Here is a 15,158-nt window from a genome sequence, read left to right on the forward strand (position 1 = left end):
TTCTTCACTGTGGAGTTTGAGAAGCCCCGTACAGAACTCGAGCAACTGAGGAGTTGGATTCCACCCCGTCATCACTTTCAAGCCGCAAATCTGATGAGGTACCGAAACTGGGCGGGAAAACAGAAAATGAAAATGAGAGATGGAGAAGTTTCTGTGCCACATTTGCACATTTGACATGACCCGAGGCGATCATGCATGTCCCCCCCACCCCGTCATGTGATCCCGCATAGTGCAGTTCCATTTTACAGAAGATGGAGCTCAGGGAAGAACCAGGCTTGCCTCAAGGTGCTCAGACTGTTAGGGGCTCACATTTCCATCAGAACCGTGTCTCTAAATTCCCAGTTCAGTCCCCCATTCCAACTGTTATTTCCAAGCCACACACAGGAAAGGAGAGTCGGAATCAAGTCAAAAGTGTTTTATTGTCATTCACATATTGAATAAAGGAAGGAACGTAGCAAACCGATCAGAGTAGATTGAAAAAAAAAAAAAAATCCAGGTTAGTACTGGTTGCTCTATTTATGCCTGGGAGCAGTGCTCTCCCAACATCAGGCACAGCAGCGGCACTTCTCTGATGAACCTTTGCAGACACAGCCCTGGGCACACTTGGCACAGTCCACGGGGCAGCAGGAGCAGCAGCCTGGGGAAGAAGGGGAGAGAGAGGTCACAGCCGAGTTGACCAGGGACCTCTCTGTCCTAACAGCAGGCCTGGCTCAAGTTCAGACCCCAGACCCAGAGGATGCATTTTTAGGTTGGCACAGGTCTGTTCTGATGGTGCATTAGAGGTTTGTGTCCCAATAGAAAAAGTCTGCCCTGCCCTATCTGAGCTCAGAGCAGAAAGCCTGGAGAGGGAATGACCCAGCCAACAGGGGCGAAAGAAGACCAGATCCCAAAAGCATGCACTCAGGGCCAGTGTTGAGTTCCCTCCCAACCTTAGCCACAGCCCCAGATTCCTGGAGTTGGCCCCGCACTCACTCTTCTTGCAGGAGGTACATTTGCACTCTTTGCACTTGCAGGAACGAGCACAGGTGCAGGAGGCACCTGCAGGAGGAAAAAAAGGCAGTGAGCAGTGAGTAAGGTGCAGAAGGTACAGCAGTGAGTCAATGAGTGTCCAGTGCCCCCTCCTCTGTGCAGGGCCAGCCCTCAGAGCTCCTTTCCCACTCAGAGCAGTGGAACAGAAGCCCCACGTCCTCAGCCATCACGCTGGAAAGGGCAAGCACCCTCCTTTATATACCCTATCAGGAAGTTCCCAGCTCCACACACAGCCCAGGAAGACAGGGCTGGAGGCCAAAACCTTCTCTGATGAACTCTGAAGAGGCTATGTCCCTCGCCTCTCATCCATCCCAGCTACTCAGAATTAGAGCAGAGCATTGGGGCTCAGCCAGCAGCTCCCTGACTAGATGGATGACATGGAGCAGAACAGCCTTGATCCTCAGAATCCCTAATTCTGACTTACAAGCACAGAGGAGGGAAATGCTCGCAGGAGCTTGGCCAAGAGGAAAGCACTGGAAGAAGTAAAGGAGTTCCCTTCAACTCAGATATCATAATGCAACCTTCTCAAACCCAGGGACACTGTGTACGGTGGCCAAGAATGGGCATCTCAAGACCCAGAGCCAGGCGTCCCTTACCTGCGGTGCAGGAGCAGTTGGGATCCATTTGGAGCCAAGAAAGCCTGGAGTTCCTAGGCAAGAGATGAGAAGTCAGTAGGGCAGGTGGGAGGTGTGATGGAGACCAGGAGCCAGCTGCTCCTTTTATAGTCAGGGGAGGTGGCGGGGTGCAGAGGCCCCACCCTGGCCCTTGCACTCACCCCTGCTGAATCTGCACTGCCCGTGATCCCTGGCTGGGCCGTGAGCAGTGGCCTGGCCTGACTCAGGACTGTCATCATCTTTACCTCCCCTGGATACCGTGTGCAAACCCAGCCTCATGTTCAACTTCCAGGATCAGCAGCAGCGGGAGCATAGGGAGAGAGTTGTGTGCAAAGGACTGGTGGAGATTGTGACCTTTGGATTTCCCCCCTAGCCTGAGTCTGTCCCCACGTGGTTACCTCAGCCACATTTCTCCTGTGCACAGCACCAGGACAGAGACGGGCTCTGTCTCCCTCTCTTCCATTTTCCACTCTTGAGAGGCTGAATGGGCACATTTCTCTGGGTAATCCTTTGCACACATCTATCCAGGGTCTCCCCACAAGCCTAGCTGGCCTACTACAGGATGGCAATTTGGAAAATGTGGGATGTCCCCAGAAGAGGGATCATTGAAGGTGACATGCAGACCCTGGACGAAATTAGAAAGCAATTTCCTTCCATATTCCTATTACTCTACATAACATTAATCCATGTTAGGCCCTGTTTAGTCACTTTCAATTTTGAACCCTCACAGCAACCGAAAAGGGACATACATCCTATTTATGAACTCATATTCCTAATCTGGACAATGACAGCACAAGGAGTTCAAGCCACTAACCCAGGATCAGAGGGCTGGAAAGTGGTAGTGCTGGGTCTGAATCCTGTCAGCTTCCCAAAGGAGAGAAGTCAGTGATGAAGCTTCCCTTTGGCCTAGGTATGTTTACCTCTTTATTGCTTGATATCTTTTTTTTTTGAGACAGAGTCTCGCTCTGTCACCCAGGCTGGAGCGCAGTGGCCCGATCTCAGCTCACTGCAAGCTCCGCCTCCCGGGTTTACGCCATTCTTCTGCCTCAGCCTCCCGAGTAGCTGGGACTACAAGTGCCCACCACCTCGCCCGGCTAGTTTTTTATATTTTTTTAGTAGAGACGGGGTTTCACCGGGTGAGCCAGGATGGTCTCGATCTCCTGACCTTGTGATTCGCCTGTCTCAGCCTCCCAGAGTGCTGGGATTACAGGCTTGAGCCACCGCGCCGGCATATTGCTTGATATCTTTAAACAAAACCAAGCGTCAGTGTCAGTCCTGGTAGCAAAACAGAGATGCAGAGGGGTATGAATCAGAAGAATTTGATGGTAACCTTCTATGTGTGGAAGTTAAACTGACTCTTTTTTCAGTAGTGCTAATGAGTTTGGTTTTCATATAAATATATCTAAGGAAATAGGATATTTATTTGAAGAAAATAAATTTTAAAGAGAAATGTTGAGTCACATATTGGTGCAGATGGTAGCAGAACTGGCAGGCATCCTTCCGTTTCTGTTAGGGGGACAGGGACTGTCTTGCTCATGGCTTTATATTTCTGGTGTGAATTCCAATTTTGCGAGCAGAGTGCAGGACCCTGTCGGGACCACAGGTCAATCCTCATGTGGCTGATGAGAAAGACAAAAGACACCAGGCCTGGCTCTTTTGTCTGGAGTAAAAATGTCAACTATGCTATTGTCTGAGTCCATTTGGGTTGCTATCACCAGATACCTTAGACTGGGTACCTTAAAACAGCAGAAATACATTTCTCTCGGTTCTGGAGGCATGGAAGTCCAAGGTCAAGGCACCAGCATATTTGGAGTCTTGTGAGGGCCCCGTTCCTCATGGATGTCTCTTTCTTGCTGGGTCCTCACATGGTGGAAAGGGTTAAACAAGCTCCCTCAGGCCTCCCTTATTAAGGACTAATCCCATTCATGAGCGCTTTGCCCGCATACCATAGTCACTTCCCAAATGCACCACCTCTTAAAAGCAACACAATGAAAGTGAGATTTCAATACCTGAATATTGGAGGGACACAAGCATTCAGGCCATAGCAGCCATGAATAATAATAACAACAAATAGTGGTTAATGTTATAGACCACTGGTCATGTACAGGCACCAGTCTGAGTTCTTTACATCCATTAAATCATTTGCCTCTACGAGTCCAACCCTATTACAGTCATGTGTCGCTTTATGAGAGGTACACATTCTAAGAAATGTGTCTTTAGGCAATTTTGTCATTGTGCAAACATTGCAGAATGTGCTCACACACACCTAGATGATACTGGCTACCACACACCTAGGCTGTCCGCTTTAGCCTATTGTTCTTAGGCTTCAACCCCATACACTGTTAGGCAATTTTAACACAATGGTAAGTATTTGTGTAGCTAAACATAGAAAGGTACAGCAAAAATGCCATATCATAATCTTTATTTTTTTATTATTTTTGAGACAGAGTTTTGCTCTTGTTGCCCAGGCTGGAGTGCAATGGTGCAATCTCAGCTCACTGCAACCTCCGCCTCCCAGGTTCAAGCTGTTCTCCTGCCTCAGCCTCCCAAGTAGCTGGGATTGCAGCCATGGGCCACCATGCCTGGCTAATTGTGTGTTTTTAGTAGAGACGGGGTTTCTCCATGTTGGTCAGGCTGTTTTGAACTCCCAATCTCAGGTGATCCACCCTCCTCGGCCTACCAAAGTACTGGGATCATAGGCGTGGGCCACCACGCCCGGCCTCATATTATAATCTTAAAGGAATCTTTCTTAGCTGAAGAAGTGATCTGAGACAGGGAACCTGATTTTCCTCAGGGCACTCAGAGTGTAAGGTGATAGCACATGGTCCCAGCACCCAGGTCTCTGGACTCTCAATGCAATCACACATACCAGCTCTCTTGAGTATGGGGTTCCCTATTTCCAAGCACACAAAGAAAACCAGAGCCAGAAGAAGTCAACAACTTTTATTATCATTCACATATTTCATAGAAGAGAGACAAATACAGTAAATGGGTCATGGCTGTCTGGAAAAAATGCCAAGTTTATACAGGTGACTCTTTCTACATCTAAGAGCAGGGCTGTCACGGCATCAGGCACAGCAGCTGCACTTGTCTGATGCCCCTTTGCAGATGCAGCCCTGGGCACACTTGGCACAGCCCATGGGGCAGCAGGAGCAGCAGCCCAGGGAAGAAGGGGAGAGTGAGAGGTCACAGCAGACTTGACCTGAGACCTCCCTGCTCCGACAGAGGCCTGGCTCAAGCCCTGCCTCCAGCTCCAGAGGACCCTTAGTGCAGGCTGGCATTGCTCTGTCAGGAGTCAGCTGGTGGATCTTTGGGGTGAGGGTCTTTCAGTGAAAAAGCTGCCCAGCACAACCTATACCCAGGAGAGGACAGAAGACTGGAGAGGCAGTGACTGGGGCAAAGGCAAGCCAGTTCCCCAGAACCATATGCTTAAATGAGGAAAGTCCTGAAGTGTCAAGTCTGTGCTTGGCAGCCCAGATGCACATGCCCTCAGTTTCCCCATTTTAAGAATGAAAGTTGGAAATCAACTATCTTGTGTTTTTCCAGCTGTGATCCTGAATCTCTTGCCGGAAAGGAGATGTGGGAAGCTGGTCACTGTCCCACTCCTGCCTGCTGAGCTCTGGGGTCCCTCCTCTGACTCTGCCCAGTCCCACGATTCCCACAGAAGGCCCCGCACTCACTCTTCTGTCAGGTGGTGCATGTGCACTCTTGGCATTTACCGGAGCTAGCACAGCTGCAGGACCCAGTTGCAGGGAAGAGAAAAAGGCAGTGAGTGGTGAGTGTGGTGCAGGGTTAGGAGCAGGCCCTCAGCATCCTCCTACTCAATGCACAGAAAACCTGGTACCTAGTTCCACTCAGGCACACGGAAGCCCAGCCCCACCTGTTCTCCACACCGGCGCGGATGGGCAGGCGCCCTCTTTTTCGTACCACATGGGAACTTCAGTGCGGAATCTTGAAGAAGCAATATTTCCCACCTCCCTACCAGCCCAGGCAGCTCAAATGCTAGACAGAGCACTGGGTCTCAGCTCAGCACACCTCTGGCCTATCGGTGACCTGGAGCAGGGACAGTTTTTTTTTTTTTTTTTTTTTTTTTTTGAGACGGAGTCTCGCTCTGTCGCCCAGGCTGCAGTGCAGTGGCCGGATCTCAGCTCACTGCAAGCTCCGCCTCCCGGGTTTACGCCATTCTCCTGCCTCAGCCTCCCAAGTAGCTGGGACTACAGGCGCCCGCCAACTCGCCCGGCTAGTTTTTTGTATTTTTTAGTAGAGACGGGGTTTCGCCGTGTTAGCTAGGTTGGTCTCGATCTCCTGACCTCGCGATCCACCCGTCTCGGCCTCCCAAAGTGCTGGGATTACAGGCTTGAGCCACCGCGCCCTTGAGCCTCATTCCTCTCACCTTAGAAATGGGAGGCGCTGGGACAACGGTAATGTTCTTAGTGATAATAATAAAGGTACTCGGTAAGAGAAAAAGCACCAGAAGTACAAAGTAAAATAATCCACCTTAGGTAGAGCTCACAATGCACCTGCCTCCTGCCTCAGGACCATTCTATCTTCTGGCATGAAAATGGAGATCCTAAGGCCCTGAAACCCAGCATCCTTTATCAGTGGTGCAGGAGCAGTTGGGGTCCATCTGGAGACCAGGTGAGGCTGGAGTACGTAAGCCAGAGGCGAAGAAGCAGGCAAGCCGGTGGGAGGCGAACAGAGCTCAGGAGCCACCTCTGGCTTTGCAGTCAGGGAGAAGTGCCGGGCTCAGAGGCCCCGTCCCAGGTCTGGCCCCAGCTCCCACAGTGTCAGAGGCACCCTAGGGTTCAGGGCCGGGCTGTGTGCAGCAGGCGGGCCGGTGCCCAATCCTCCCTAGCGCGGCCGGTGGGCACCCTGGGGGCGGCCCTTTGACTCCTGCTCGCTTTGCAAGGGCTGTGCTCCCGGCGGTAGGCGGAGTCCCTACCATAATCCCGGCCCTCTGGAATTTCCCGGGGATTGGGGTACACTCTTGTCCCTGAGCGGTCCGGTCCGGGAACCCAGCCTCAGGTGGTCGCGGTATCCCCAGCCCATAACCCGCACCAGTGACCTACGCTTCGCCTCTGTGAGAGCCTGTGTGCTACCCCAATCTAGTGCTCATGTCCCTAGATAGGACCCAGGCGGGCAGTGCAGCGAGGGAGTTGTGTGCAGAAGACCAGCCTCCCCTGTGACCTTTGTCTCACCTGCATTGCCAGCCAAGTCCTTTGGCCATGTTCGTCTTGTTCACAGCAACAGAGCAGACACAGAGCCCTGCCTCCCTCCCTTCCATTCCCCACTCCTGGGAAGGTGATGGGCACATTTGTCCAAGTCCTCTTTTGCTTTAACTTCTTGGGGCTTCCCACAGCCTCGCTGGTCCATCAAGCCCAAGGATGGAGCTTCCCAAAACTTGGAATGTTCCCAAGGGAGCGATCTTTTCCCTGATGTGCTCACCCTTGCATTAAATTAAGAAGCATGAAAGGTGGTTATCACTCTCAGAATTCTTAACTGTTACAGAGCTTTTAGTCTCAGCCAGATCCTGTTTAGTCACTTTGGCTATTTGAACCCTCACAGCAACCCTCAAGGGTTTTATAACAGCGTCTTACTAATCGGAGGGCAACACAAGGAGATAAATAATAAGCCCAGGACAGAGGGTGGAAGTGGCGCCGCGGGTCTCAATCCTCTTAGCTTTTCAAGGCAAAGAGGTCAATGATGCAACTTCCCTTTGGCCTGACTATGTCTTCAGCACCTCTTTATTGCTTGAAATCTTTAAACAAAAACAAATGTCAAGATCAATCCAGAGAGCAGCAGAAGTGATACAGAGGGATACGTATAATTGTATGGCTACCTTCCATGTCTGCAAGGTGAGACCGATTCTTATTTTCAGTAGTGTCAAAGAGTTTGCTTTTTCTGTAAATGCATTAAGGAAATATGATTGTTTAAAAGAAAACATTACGGAAAATAACAGCACAGGTGTTAGCAGAAATGACAAGAATCCTTTTGCATCTGTTATGCAGACAGGGATTGTCTTGCTCATGGCTTTACATATGCAGCGTGGATCCCTATTTGTGGATTGGGAAGGGTCCCTCTCTGATCCACAGGTCATATGCTCATGTTATTGATGGGAGCAACATGGGACATACAGCTAAGCCCACCAGACTGGCTTATTTGTCTGGAAGTACTAAAATGTCCTTATGCTATGAATAAAGGTAATAAAATCATAGCTATTACAGACTACTTGAGACATGCCAAATGCTATATTAAGTTCTCTATGTGAATTAACTGTTCTGTTCCTACCAGCCAGACCCTGTTATGCACGGGAACAAGGTAGCAGCCTGAACCACAGAGAGGTTGTGTCACCCAGGTATAAATGACATACCTGAAATTTACACTTATGCAATGTCATTCCTTCAACCACCACCCTATGTCACTATATGATGTAAAACACAAGGACATGAAAAACCTGGCACAGGGACAGCAGAGGGAAGAGTAAGGAGCTGGCAGTCAATCTCTCTTCCTAGTTTTTAACCTCCTGAGCATCAGTATGCCACCTTTCCAGTCAGGGCACAATTGAGTCAACTAACCAAGGGTCCTTCCAGCTAAGAACTGTGACAGGCAGAGCTCAGCATCCACTTACATGATGATCTGCCAGCTCTGGAGAGGGTGTGAGGACCTGTAGTGCTGAGTCATGTGACCTTGGGCAGGTTCTTCAGTACTCTGGAGGACAGTGTTCCCCTGCATAGGGAGCCTCTGCACACACTGTCTCTCTGGTTTGTGTGAAGATCAAAGGACTTGAAGGGTGGGAAAGGCTTGTTCTCTTTCCAAATGCTGGAGCAGTGTCTTATGCTGGAGAGTTGGTGCAGGAGGTCATCCACATATCCTTAAGACCAGATCAGCAAGACTCCAAACCCATTCCCAACTTCCAGTCCATAGTCATGCTTCCAAGGAACTGGACCTTTCCCAAGGAGCTTGATGGGATCTAACAGGATTCTCTGTCTGGGAAGTCCATGTGGACAAATGATTATATCAGCACTCTTCATTGAGTCCTAGCCAGGTCTGAGGCCACTATCACATTTCATCCCAATGTAGAGATATAATCTTCTTTCTACAAATGAGTAAATAAAGCCTCAGAGAGGTTAAGCACCTTGCCCAGGTCACACAGCCAGTAAGGGATGAAGTGGGCTGTGAACCTGCCTGTGTGAAACCAAAACGCCTGCACTTTGCCCAGGCTGCTTTCTCTTCTTGTTTTATTTTAATTTTTTGTTTGTGAAGGGGTGGCCTGCCCCTCCACACTTGTGGGTATTTCTCGTTAGGTGGAACGAGAGACTTGAGAAAAGAAATAAGACACAGAGACAAAGTATAGAGAAAGAAAAGCGGGGCCCAGGGGACCGACGCTCAGCTTACAGAGGACCCACGCGGCACCGGTCTCTGAGTTCCCTTAGTATTTGTTGATAATTATCTTTACCATCTTAAACATAAGGGAGTGGCAGGATAATAGGATCATTGTAGGGAGGAAATCAGCAGTAAGACATATAGATAAAGATCTCTGTGACATGAATAAGTTTAAAGGAAAATGCTGTGCCTTGAGATGCATACGCAAACATCTCCATAAACCTTTTAGCAGCATTGCTCCAGCAAGTCCCACCTTATTCCTAAAGACGATTTTCTCCTTGCTCAGTAAACAAAGCATACAATCGGGTTTTACACGGAGATGTTCCACTGCCCAGGGACGGGCAGGAGACAAATGCTTTTCTCTTACTTGAGATTAAGAGAATGGTGATGACCTTTAACCAGCAAGCAGCCTTTAGGCACTTGTATAACAAAGACACATCCTGCACAGCCCAATATCCTTTAAACCTTAAGTCACCACAGCACATGTCTCTTGCAAGGACAAGGTTGGGGGTAGAGTCACAGATTAACAGCATCTCAAATACAGAACCAAATGGAGTCTCTTATGTCTACTTCTTTCTATATAGACACAGTAACAGGCTGATCTCTCTTTCTTTTCCCCACAGTTTTACATAGAGAGAGGTTCTTACTATGTTACCCAGGCTGGTCTGAAACTTCTGGCCTCAGGCAATCCTCCTGCCTTGGCTTGAGCAGAGCATGATGTAAGCCATTGAAGTGGTGTGAGCCACTGTACCTGGCCAGACTACCTTCTGAAATCCCCCCTTCACAAAGCACCTTTGGGCCAGCATGGTGCTTACTCTTGGCCTTGTGACTCCTCTTCCTCTTTAAATAACAAATAGCAATTCCCTCACCAAATAGCCAAATAACTAACAGTTGCCATGAAGTACAAGACATCCAGGGCCTTCCTCCTTCCTACTGAACATCACTATACCTTAGAACAGATGTGAAGCGTTAGTATCGTTAGTATTTTGTTTTTCCTGTTATTTTGTTCTTCCTATCTGTTTTGAGATTTCCTTGTTGAATATAAAAAATGAACTTTGTCTTTTTATTTTTCATACTTATTCATTCTATTTTATCTCACCAAAGCGTCGGTCCATGACTGATTCCTGTGCCCTCATATCATCTGGCATGATGCTATTACATTTTTAGCTAGGAAACTGACCTGAGACGGGTGACCCAACTTGCCTTAAGGCCCTTGGCATATGGTATGATCCCAGCTCTGCTGGGTCTGAGGTCTCTTATTTCAGGACACCCCTCAAAAAAATCAGAGGCAGAATAAGGCCAACAATGTTTATTATCATTCCCATATTTCACTTAGGGAAACAGGCATAGTAAATGGGTTAGGTTTGTATTTTAAAAACAAACTAGGTTTGTAGGGGTTGCATTATTTACATCTGGGCACAGGGCTGTCCCAACATCAGGTGCAGCAGCTGCACTTCTCCAATGCCCCTTTGCAGACACAGCCCTGGGCACATTTGGCACAGCCCATGGGGCAGCAGGAGCAGCAGTCTGGGGAAGAAGGGGAGAGTGAGAGGTCAGAGCAGGCTTGACCAGGGATCTCCTTGCCCCAACAGAGGCCAGTCTCAAGCTGTGCCTTCAGCCCCAAAAGATACTTAGTTCAGGATGGCATTGCTCTGTCTGGAGATAACTCCTGGATCTTTGGGGTGAGGGTCTTGCCATGAAAAAGCTACCCACCCTTCCTGTGCCCAGGACAGGATAGAAGACTCAAGAAGGAGTGACATGCTCTTTGCAGTAAAAGGAGGGACAGTCTCCTGGAATAATACACCTAAGTGAGGAAAGTCCTCAAGTATCAGGCCTGTGCTTGGCAGGCTGGTGTGCTCTCTTGGTGTCAGTTTCCCCATGGTAAGAATAAAGATTGGGAATTAACCATCTCTAGTGTTCTTCCAGCTGTGATCCTAAGTCATTTGCTGAAGCAAAGGGATGTGGGAAGTTCGTCATTGTTCTGCTCCTGCCTGTGGAGATCTGAGATCCTTCCTCTGACTCTGCCCAGCCCCCAGATTCCCAGGGAAGGCCCTACACTCTCTCTTCTTGCAGGAGGTGCATTTGTACACTTTGCATTTGCAGGAGCTGGCACAGGTGCAGGAGCCACCTGCAAGGAAGAAAAAGGCAGTGAGCAGCGAGTGTTGTGTGCCTCCCATCCACCTCAGGCAGCTCAGTGCTGGACAGAGCACTGGGTCCTAGTTCAGCACACCTTTGGTCTTGAGCGTGACCTGCAGCCGGGCAGTTTTCAGCCTCAGTCCTCTTGAATCAGAAATGGGAGGCACTGGGAAGATGGCAATGTTCTAAGTGGTGATGAAGGTGCTTGGCGGGGAGAAAGCTCAAGAAGTGCAAAGCAAAGGAGTCCACTTTAGGAAGAGCTCAAAATGCACCTGCCTCCTGCCCCAAGGGTGTTTTATTCTGTGGCATGAAAATGAAGATCCTAAGACCTGAAACCAAGCATCCCTTACCGGTGGCTCAGAAGCAGCGGGGGTCCATTTGGAGATCAGGTGAGGCTGGACTTACTAAGCCAGATGTGAAAAAACAGGCGGGCCGGTGGGAGCCGGAACAGATCCCAGGAGTAGGCCGCCTGACTTTACAGTCAGGTCAGGGCGCAGGGTGCAGAGGCCTCGCCCCAGGTCTCACAACTGCCCAGCGCAGTGTCAGCGCCGCCCCGGGTTCAAGGCCAGGCTGTGCGCACCAAGAGGGCCAGGTGGAGGATCCTCCTTAACATAACTGGTGCACACCTCGGGGGAGGCCCTTTGGCTCACGCTCGCTTTGGAGGGGCTGTGCTCCCGGTGGTACTGGCGTCCCTGCTATAATCCCGGCCCTCCTGAATTTCCTGGAGATTGCACTCCATTCCTGCTCTGGGCGGTCCTGGGAACCCAGGCTCAGGCGGTCCCGGTATCTCCACCCCAGCACCCCGCAGCAGTGACCTGAGCTTTGCCTCTGTGGGAGTCCATGTGCTACCCCAGCCTAGTGCTCCTGTCCCTAGATAGGACTGAGGCAGGAAGCGCAGCGAGGGAGCCCTGTGCAGAGGACCAGCCTCCCATGTGACCTCCAACCCACCTGCATAGTCACCCAGGTCCTTTGGCCTCATATGTCCTCTTCACAGCAACAGGCCAGACACAGGGCCCAGCCTCCCTCCCTTCCATTCTCCATTCCTGAGGGGGCGATGGGCATATTTAAGTCCTCTTTGGCTTTAACTTCTTTTGGGCTTCCCACAGCCTAGCTGGCCCACCAAGACTAAGGACATCCAAAGCTTGGGAGGTCACAAGGGAGGGCTCTTTTCCCTGTTGTGGTGACCGTGAATTAAATTAAGAAGCAGGAAAAGCGCTTACTTCACTTTCAGAATTCCTGACTATTGCAGAGCTTTTGGTCTCGGCTAGACCCTGTTTAGTCACTTTGGCTACTTGAACCCTCTCAGCAACCCTCAAGGGGAATGAACACTCTTTACAACAGCATCTTACTAATCAGACAACTACAGCACAAGGAGATAAGTAACCAGCCCAGGACAAAGGGTGGAAGTGCTGAGGCAAGAGAATAGGCTCTGGCGGCAGTGAACCTAAAGCTGACTCACAGTCTTTCTAGAACTAAACCATAAGAAAAACCCCAGCTTTCCACACCCAAGTAAAAAAAGGACCAGAGGCTACTTCGTTTGCAACCCCTCTCCCCTTTGTCTGCATGGCAGATGAGAAATTGAAAGTACCTCTGATTTGTCCCTTATGACAACCAATTGGACTGACCTTGGACTACCTCTTCATTTGCATAGGAGTAACTTTGTAACTTCACTTCAGCTTCTAATTGGTTGCTTTCTGCCATAGTCAGATAGGGGGCCACTACTTCATGTACATAGGGTGTGCACTAAATAACTAATGGCAAACCTCTGAAGGATATTTAAACCATAGAAAATTCTATAACCAGGCCCTTGAGCCACTTGCTGGGGCCAGCTCTCACCCTGTGCAATATAATTTTGTTTCCAATAAATCTCTGCTTTTGTTGCTTCATCCCTTCCTTACTTTGTGCATTTTGTCAAATTCTTTGTTCGAGGTACTAAGAACCTGGACGCCCTGCACCGGTAACAGTGGTACTGTGGCTCTCAATCCAGGCAGCTTTTCAAGGGAAAGAGGTCAAGGGCAAAGCTTCCCTTTGGCCTGGGTATGTCTTCAGCACCTCTTTACTGCTTGAAATCTTTAAACATAAACAAATGTCCAGGCCAATTCTGGGAGTGACAGAGGGAGGTATACGTAATTTTGTGGCTACCTTCCATATCTGCAAGTGGAACTGACTCTTTTTCTCAGTAGTGTCAAGGAGTTTGCTTTTCCTATAAATATATTAAAGGAATATGATTACCTAAGAGAAAATGTTAAAGAAAATAACAGCGCAGGTTCTAGCAGAAATGGCAGGAATCCTTTTGCATCTGTTATGCAGACAGGGACTGTCTTGCTCATGGCTTTATGTGTCCAATATGGATCCTTATTTGTGAACTAGTGAAGGACTCCCTCTGGGCCACGGGTCATGTGCTCCTATTATTGATGAGAACAACATGGGACACACAGCTAAGCCCACTAGGCCTGGCTTGTGTTTAGAAGTAGAAAAATATCCCTATGCTATGAATAAAGATTAAAATCAAAGCTATTACAGACTACTCAACACAAGCCAGGCACCATTTTAAGTTCTTTACGTGTTTTAAGTGATTTGCTCCCACCAGCAGACTCTATTATTATGTCAATTCACAGTTGAGGAGACTGAGCCACAGAGAGGTTGTGTCACTCTCATATAAGTGACACAGCTGGGATTTGCACTCCTGCATGCTGACTGCATCATGGTGCCCTCAACAACCACCCTATGTCACCGTGTCATGTAAAACCCAAGGACACTGAAAATCTGGCACAGAGACGGCAGTGGGAAGGGCACTGAGCTAGCAGTCAATCCCCCTGCATAGCTCTGTGACCTCTCAGCCTCAACATGCCATCTCACCCATCAGAGGCACAGCTGCACTCACTAACCAAGGGTCCTTCTAGCTCTGAATTGTGACAGACAGTTCTACAGAGGAAGAAATGGAGACCCAGAGAGGTTGAGCAACCTGCCTAGGTCTCACAGCCCAGGACAGAGGTGGTGAAGTGGGCAGTTCAACAAGACTGCCCTGACCCTGATCCCCACACTCTTTGCACAGGCTGCCTTCTGGAATGCTCTCTTCAAAAGGAGAACCTGCAGGCCAGCATGGTCCTGATTCCTGGGCCGCTTCACACCTTTTCTTCTTTGAACATCAAATAGCAATTCCCGCAACAAATGGCCAGAGGAACTAATTGCTGCCATTAATTTCAAGTTACCTGGGGCCCTACTCCTTCCCAGTGAACACCGCCACAATTTAGAAACTGCCATCACCTCTGCATAGGCGGACTCAAAGGTCTTCATCCGGAACTAATCCTTCTCTGTACTCCATCTTGCTGGGAGGATCCTGGGTAATTTCCTCCACTCCACCAGTCACTTTGCTTGCCTGAATTAACCAAGGGCTGGAATTGAAGGAGGAACAGATTTCAGCCTGAGCTAGGGAGAAACTTCTGAAGTTTCAGAGCCAAGTCATTACATGGAGCTCTCAGAGATACTGAGAGTCACATCAGAGACCCTGGAGAGGCCAAGACTGATGGTTCCACGTGGGGATGGCCTGGCTGGTGCTGTTGAAGGTGTGTGACCCACATACTGGGGCCAGTCTGTGAACTGTTTCCAGTCTGAAATATACACCCCAGAACAAATGTGTAATTTTATTTTTCCTATTTTGTCTTCCATATATTTATTGAAATTGTCCTATTCAATACAAAAAATGAATTTGGTGTTTTTTTCTTTTTGTCATACTAATAGATTTTATCTTACCAAAGCTTAAGTCTGTGACAGATTCCTGTGGGGTTATTTCACCTGTCACCACACTCTTACATTTCTATTTACGAAACTGACCTGAGGCAGGTGCCTATTTGCCTTAAGGCCCTCAGTGTGTAAGGTGATAGGACAAGGTCCCAGCACCCAGGTCCCTGGATCCTCAATGCAATCCACCATCCCAGCTCTCTTGGGTGTGGAGTCCCTTATTTCCAAGGCACACAAAGAAAACAAGAGCCAGCA

General features: G+C 49.1%; 2 protein-coding genes and 1 pseudogene across 2 annotated transcripts in view; all 3 read right to left on the reverse strand.

Annotated features, from left to right (window-relative positions):
- Positions 1–6,270, reverse strand: part of LOC117087828 (metallothionein-1L-like) — a 29,676-nt gene extending 23,406 nt beyond the window's left edge. The window contains exons 1-3 of the mRNA XM_033218470.1: positions 6,236–6,270; positions 5,332–5,388; positions 4,710–4,811 (exon numbers count right to left, since the gene is read on the reverse strand). Of these exons, the coding sequence (XP_033074361.1) occupies positions 4,712–4,811; positions 5,332–5,388; positions 6,236–6,270 (192 nt within the window). The 3' untranslated portion in view covers positions 4,710–4,711. The remainder of the gene's footprint in view (positions 1–4,709; positions 4,812–5,331; positions 5,389–6,235) is intronic.
- On the reverse strand, positions 401–1,763 carry LOC117087822 (metallothionein-1B-like). Its single transcript, XM_033218462.1, has 3 exons — positions 1,626–1,763; positions 973–1,038; positions 401–637 (listed from the first exon to the last, which is right to left on the reverse strand). The coding sequence occupies exons 1-3, from the start codon at positions 1,651–1,653 to the stop codon at positions 546–548; spliced, it is 186 nt and encodes a 61-aa protein (XP_033074353.1). The 5' UTR covers positions 1,654–1,763; the 3' UTR covers positions 401–545.
- A 4,191-nt stretch (positions 6,271–10,461) lies between the features above and the next one.
- On the reverse strand, positions 10,462–11,540 carry LOC117088599 (annotated as a pseudogene).
- Positions 11,541–15,158: the final 3,618 nt, after the last annotated feature.

Source organism: Trachypithecus francoisi, unplaced genomic scaffold (genome assembly GCF_009764315.1).
Source record: "Trachypithecus francoisi isolate TF-2019V2 unplaced genomic scaffold, Tfra_2.0 Lachesis_group10, whole genome shotgun sequence".
Lineage (NCBI taxonomy): Eukaryota > Metazoa > Chordata > Mammalia > Primates > Cercopithecidae > Trachypithecus > Trachypithecus francoisi.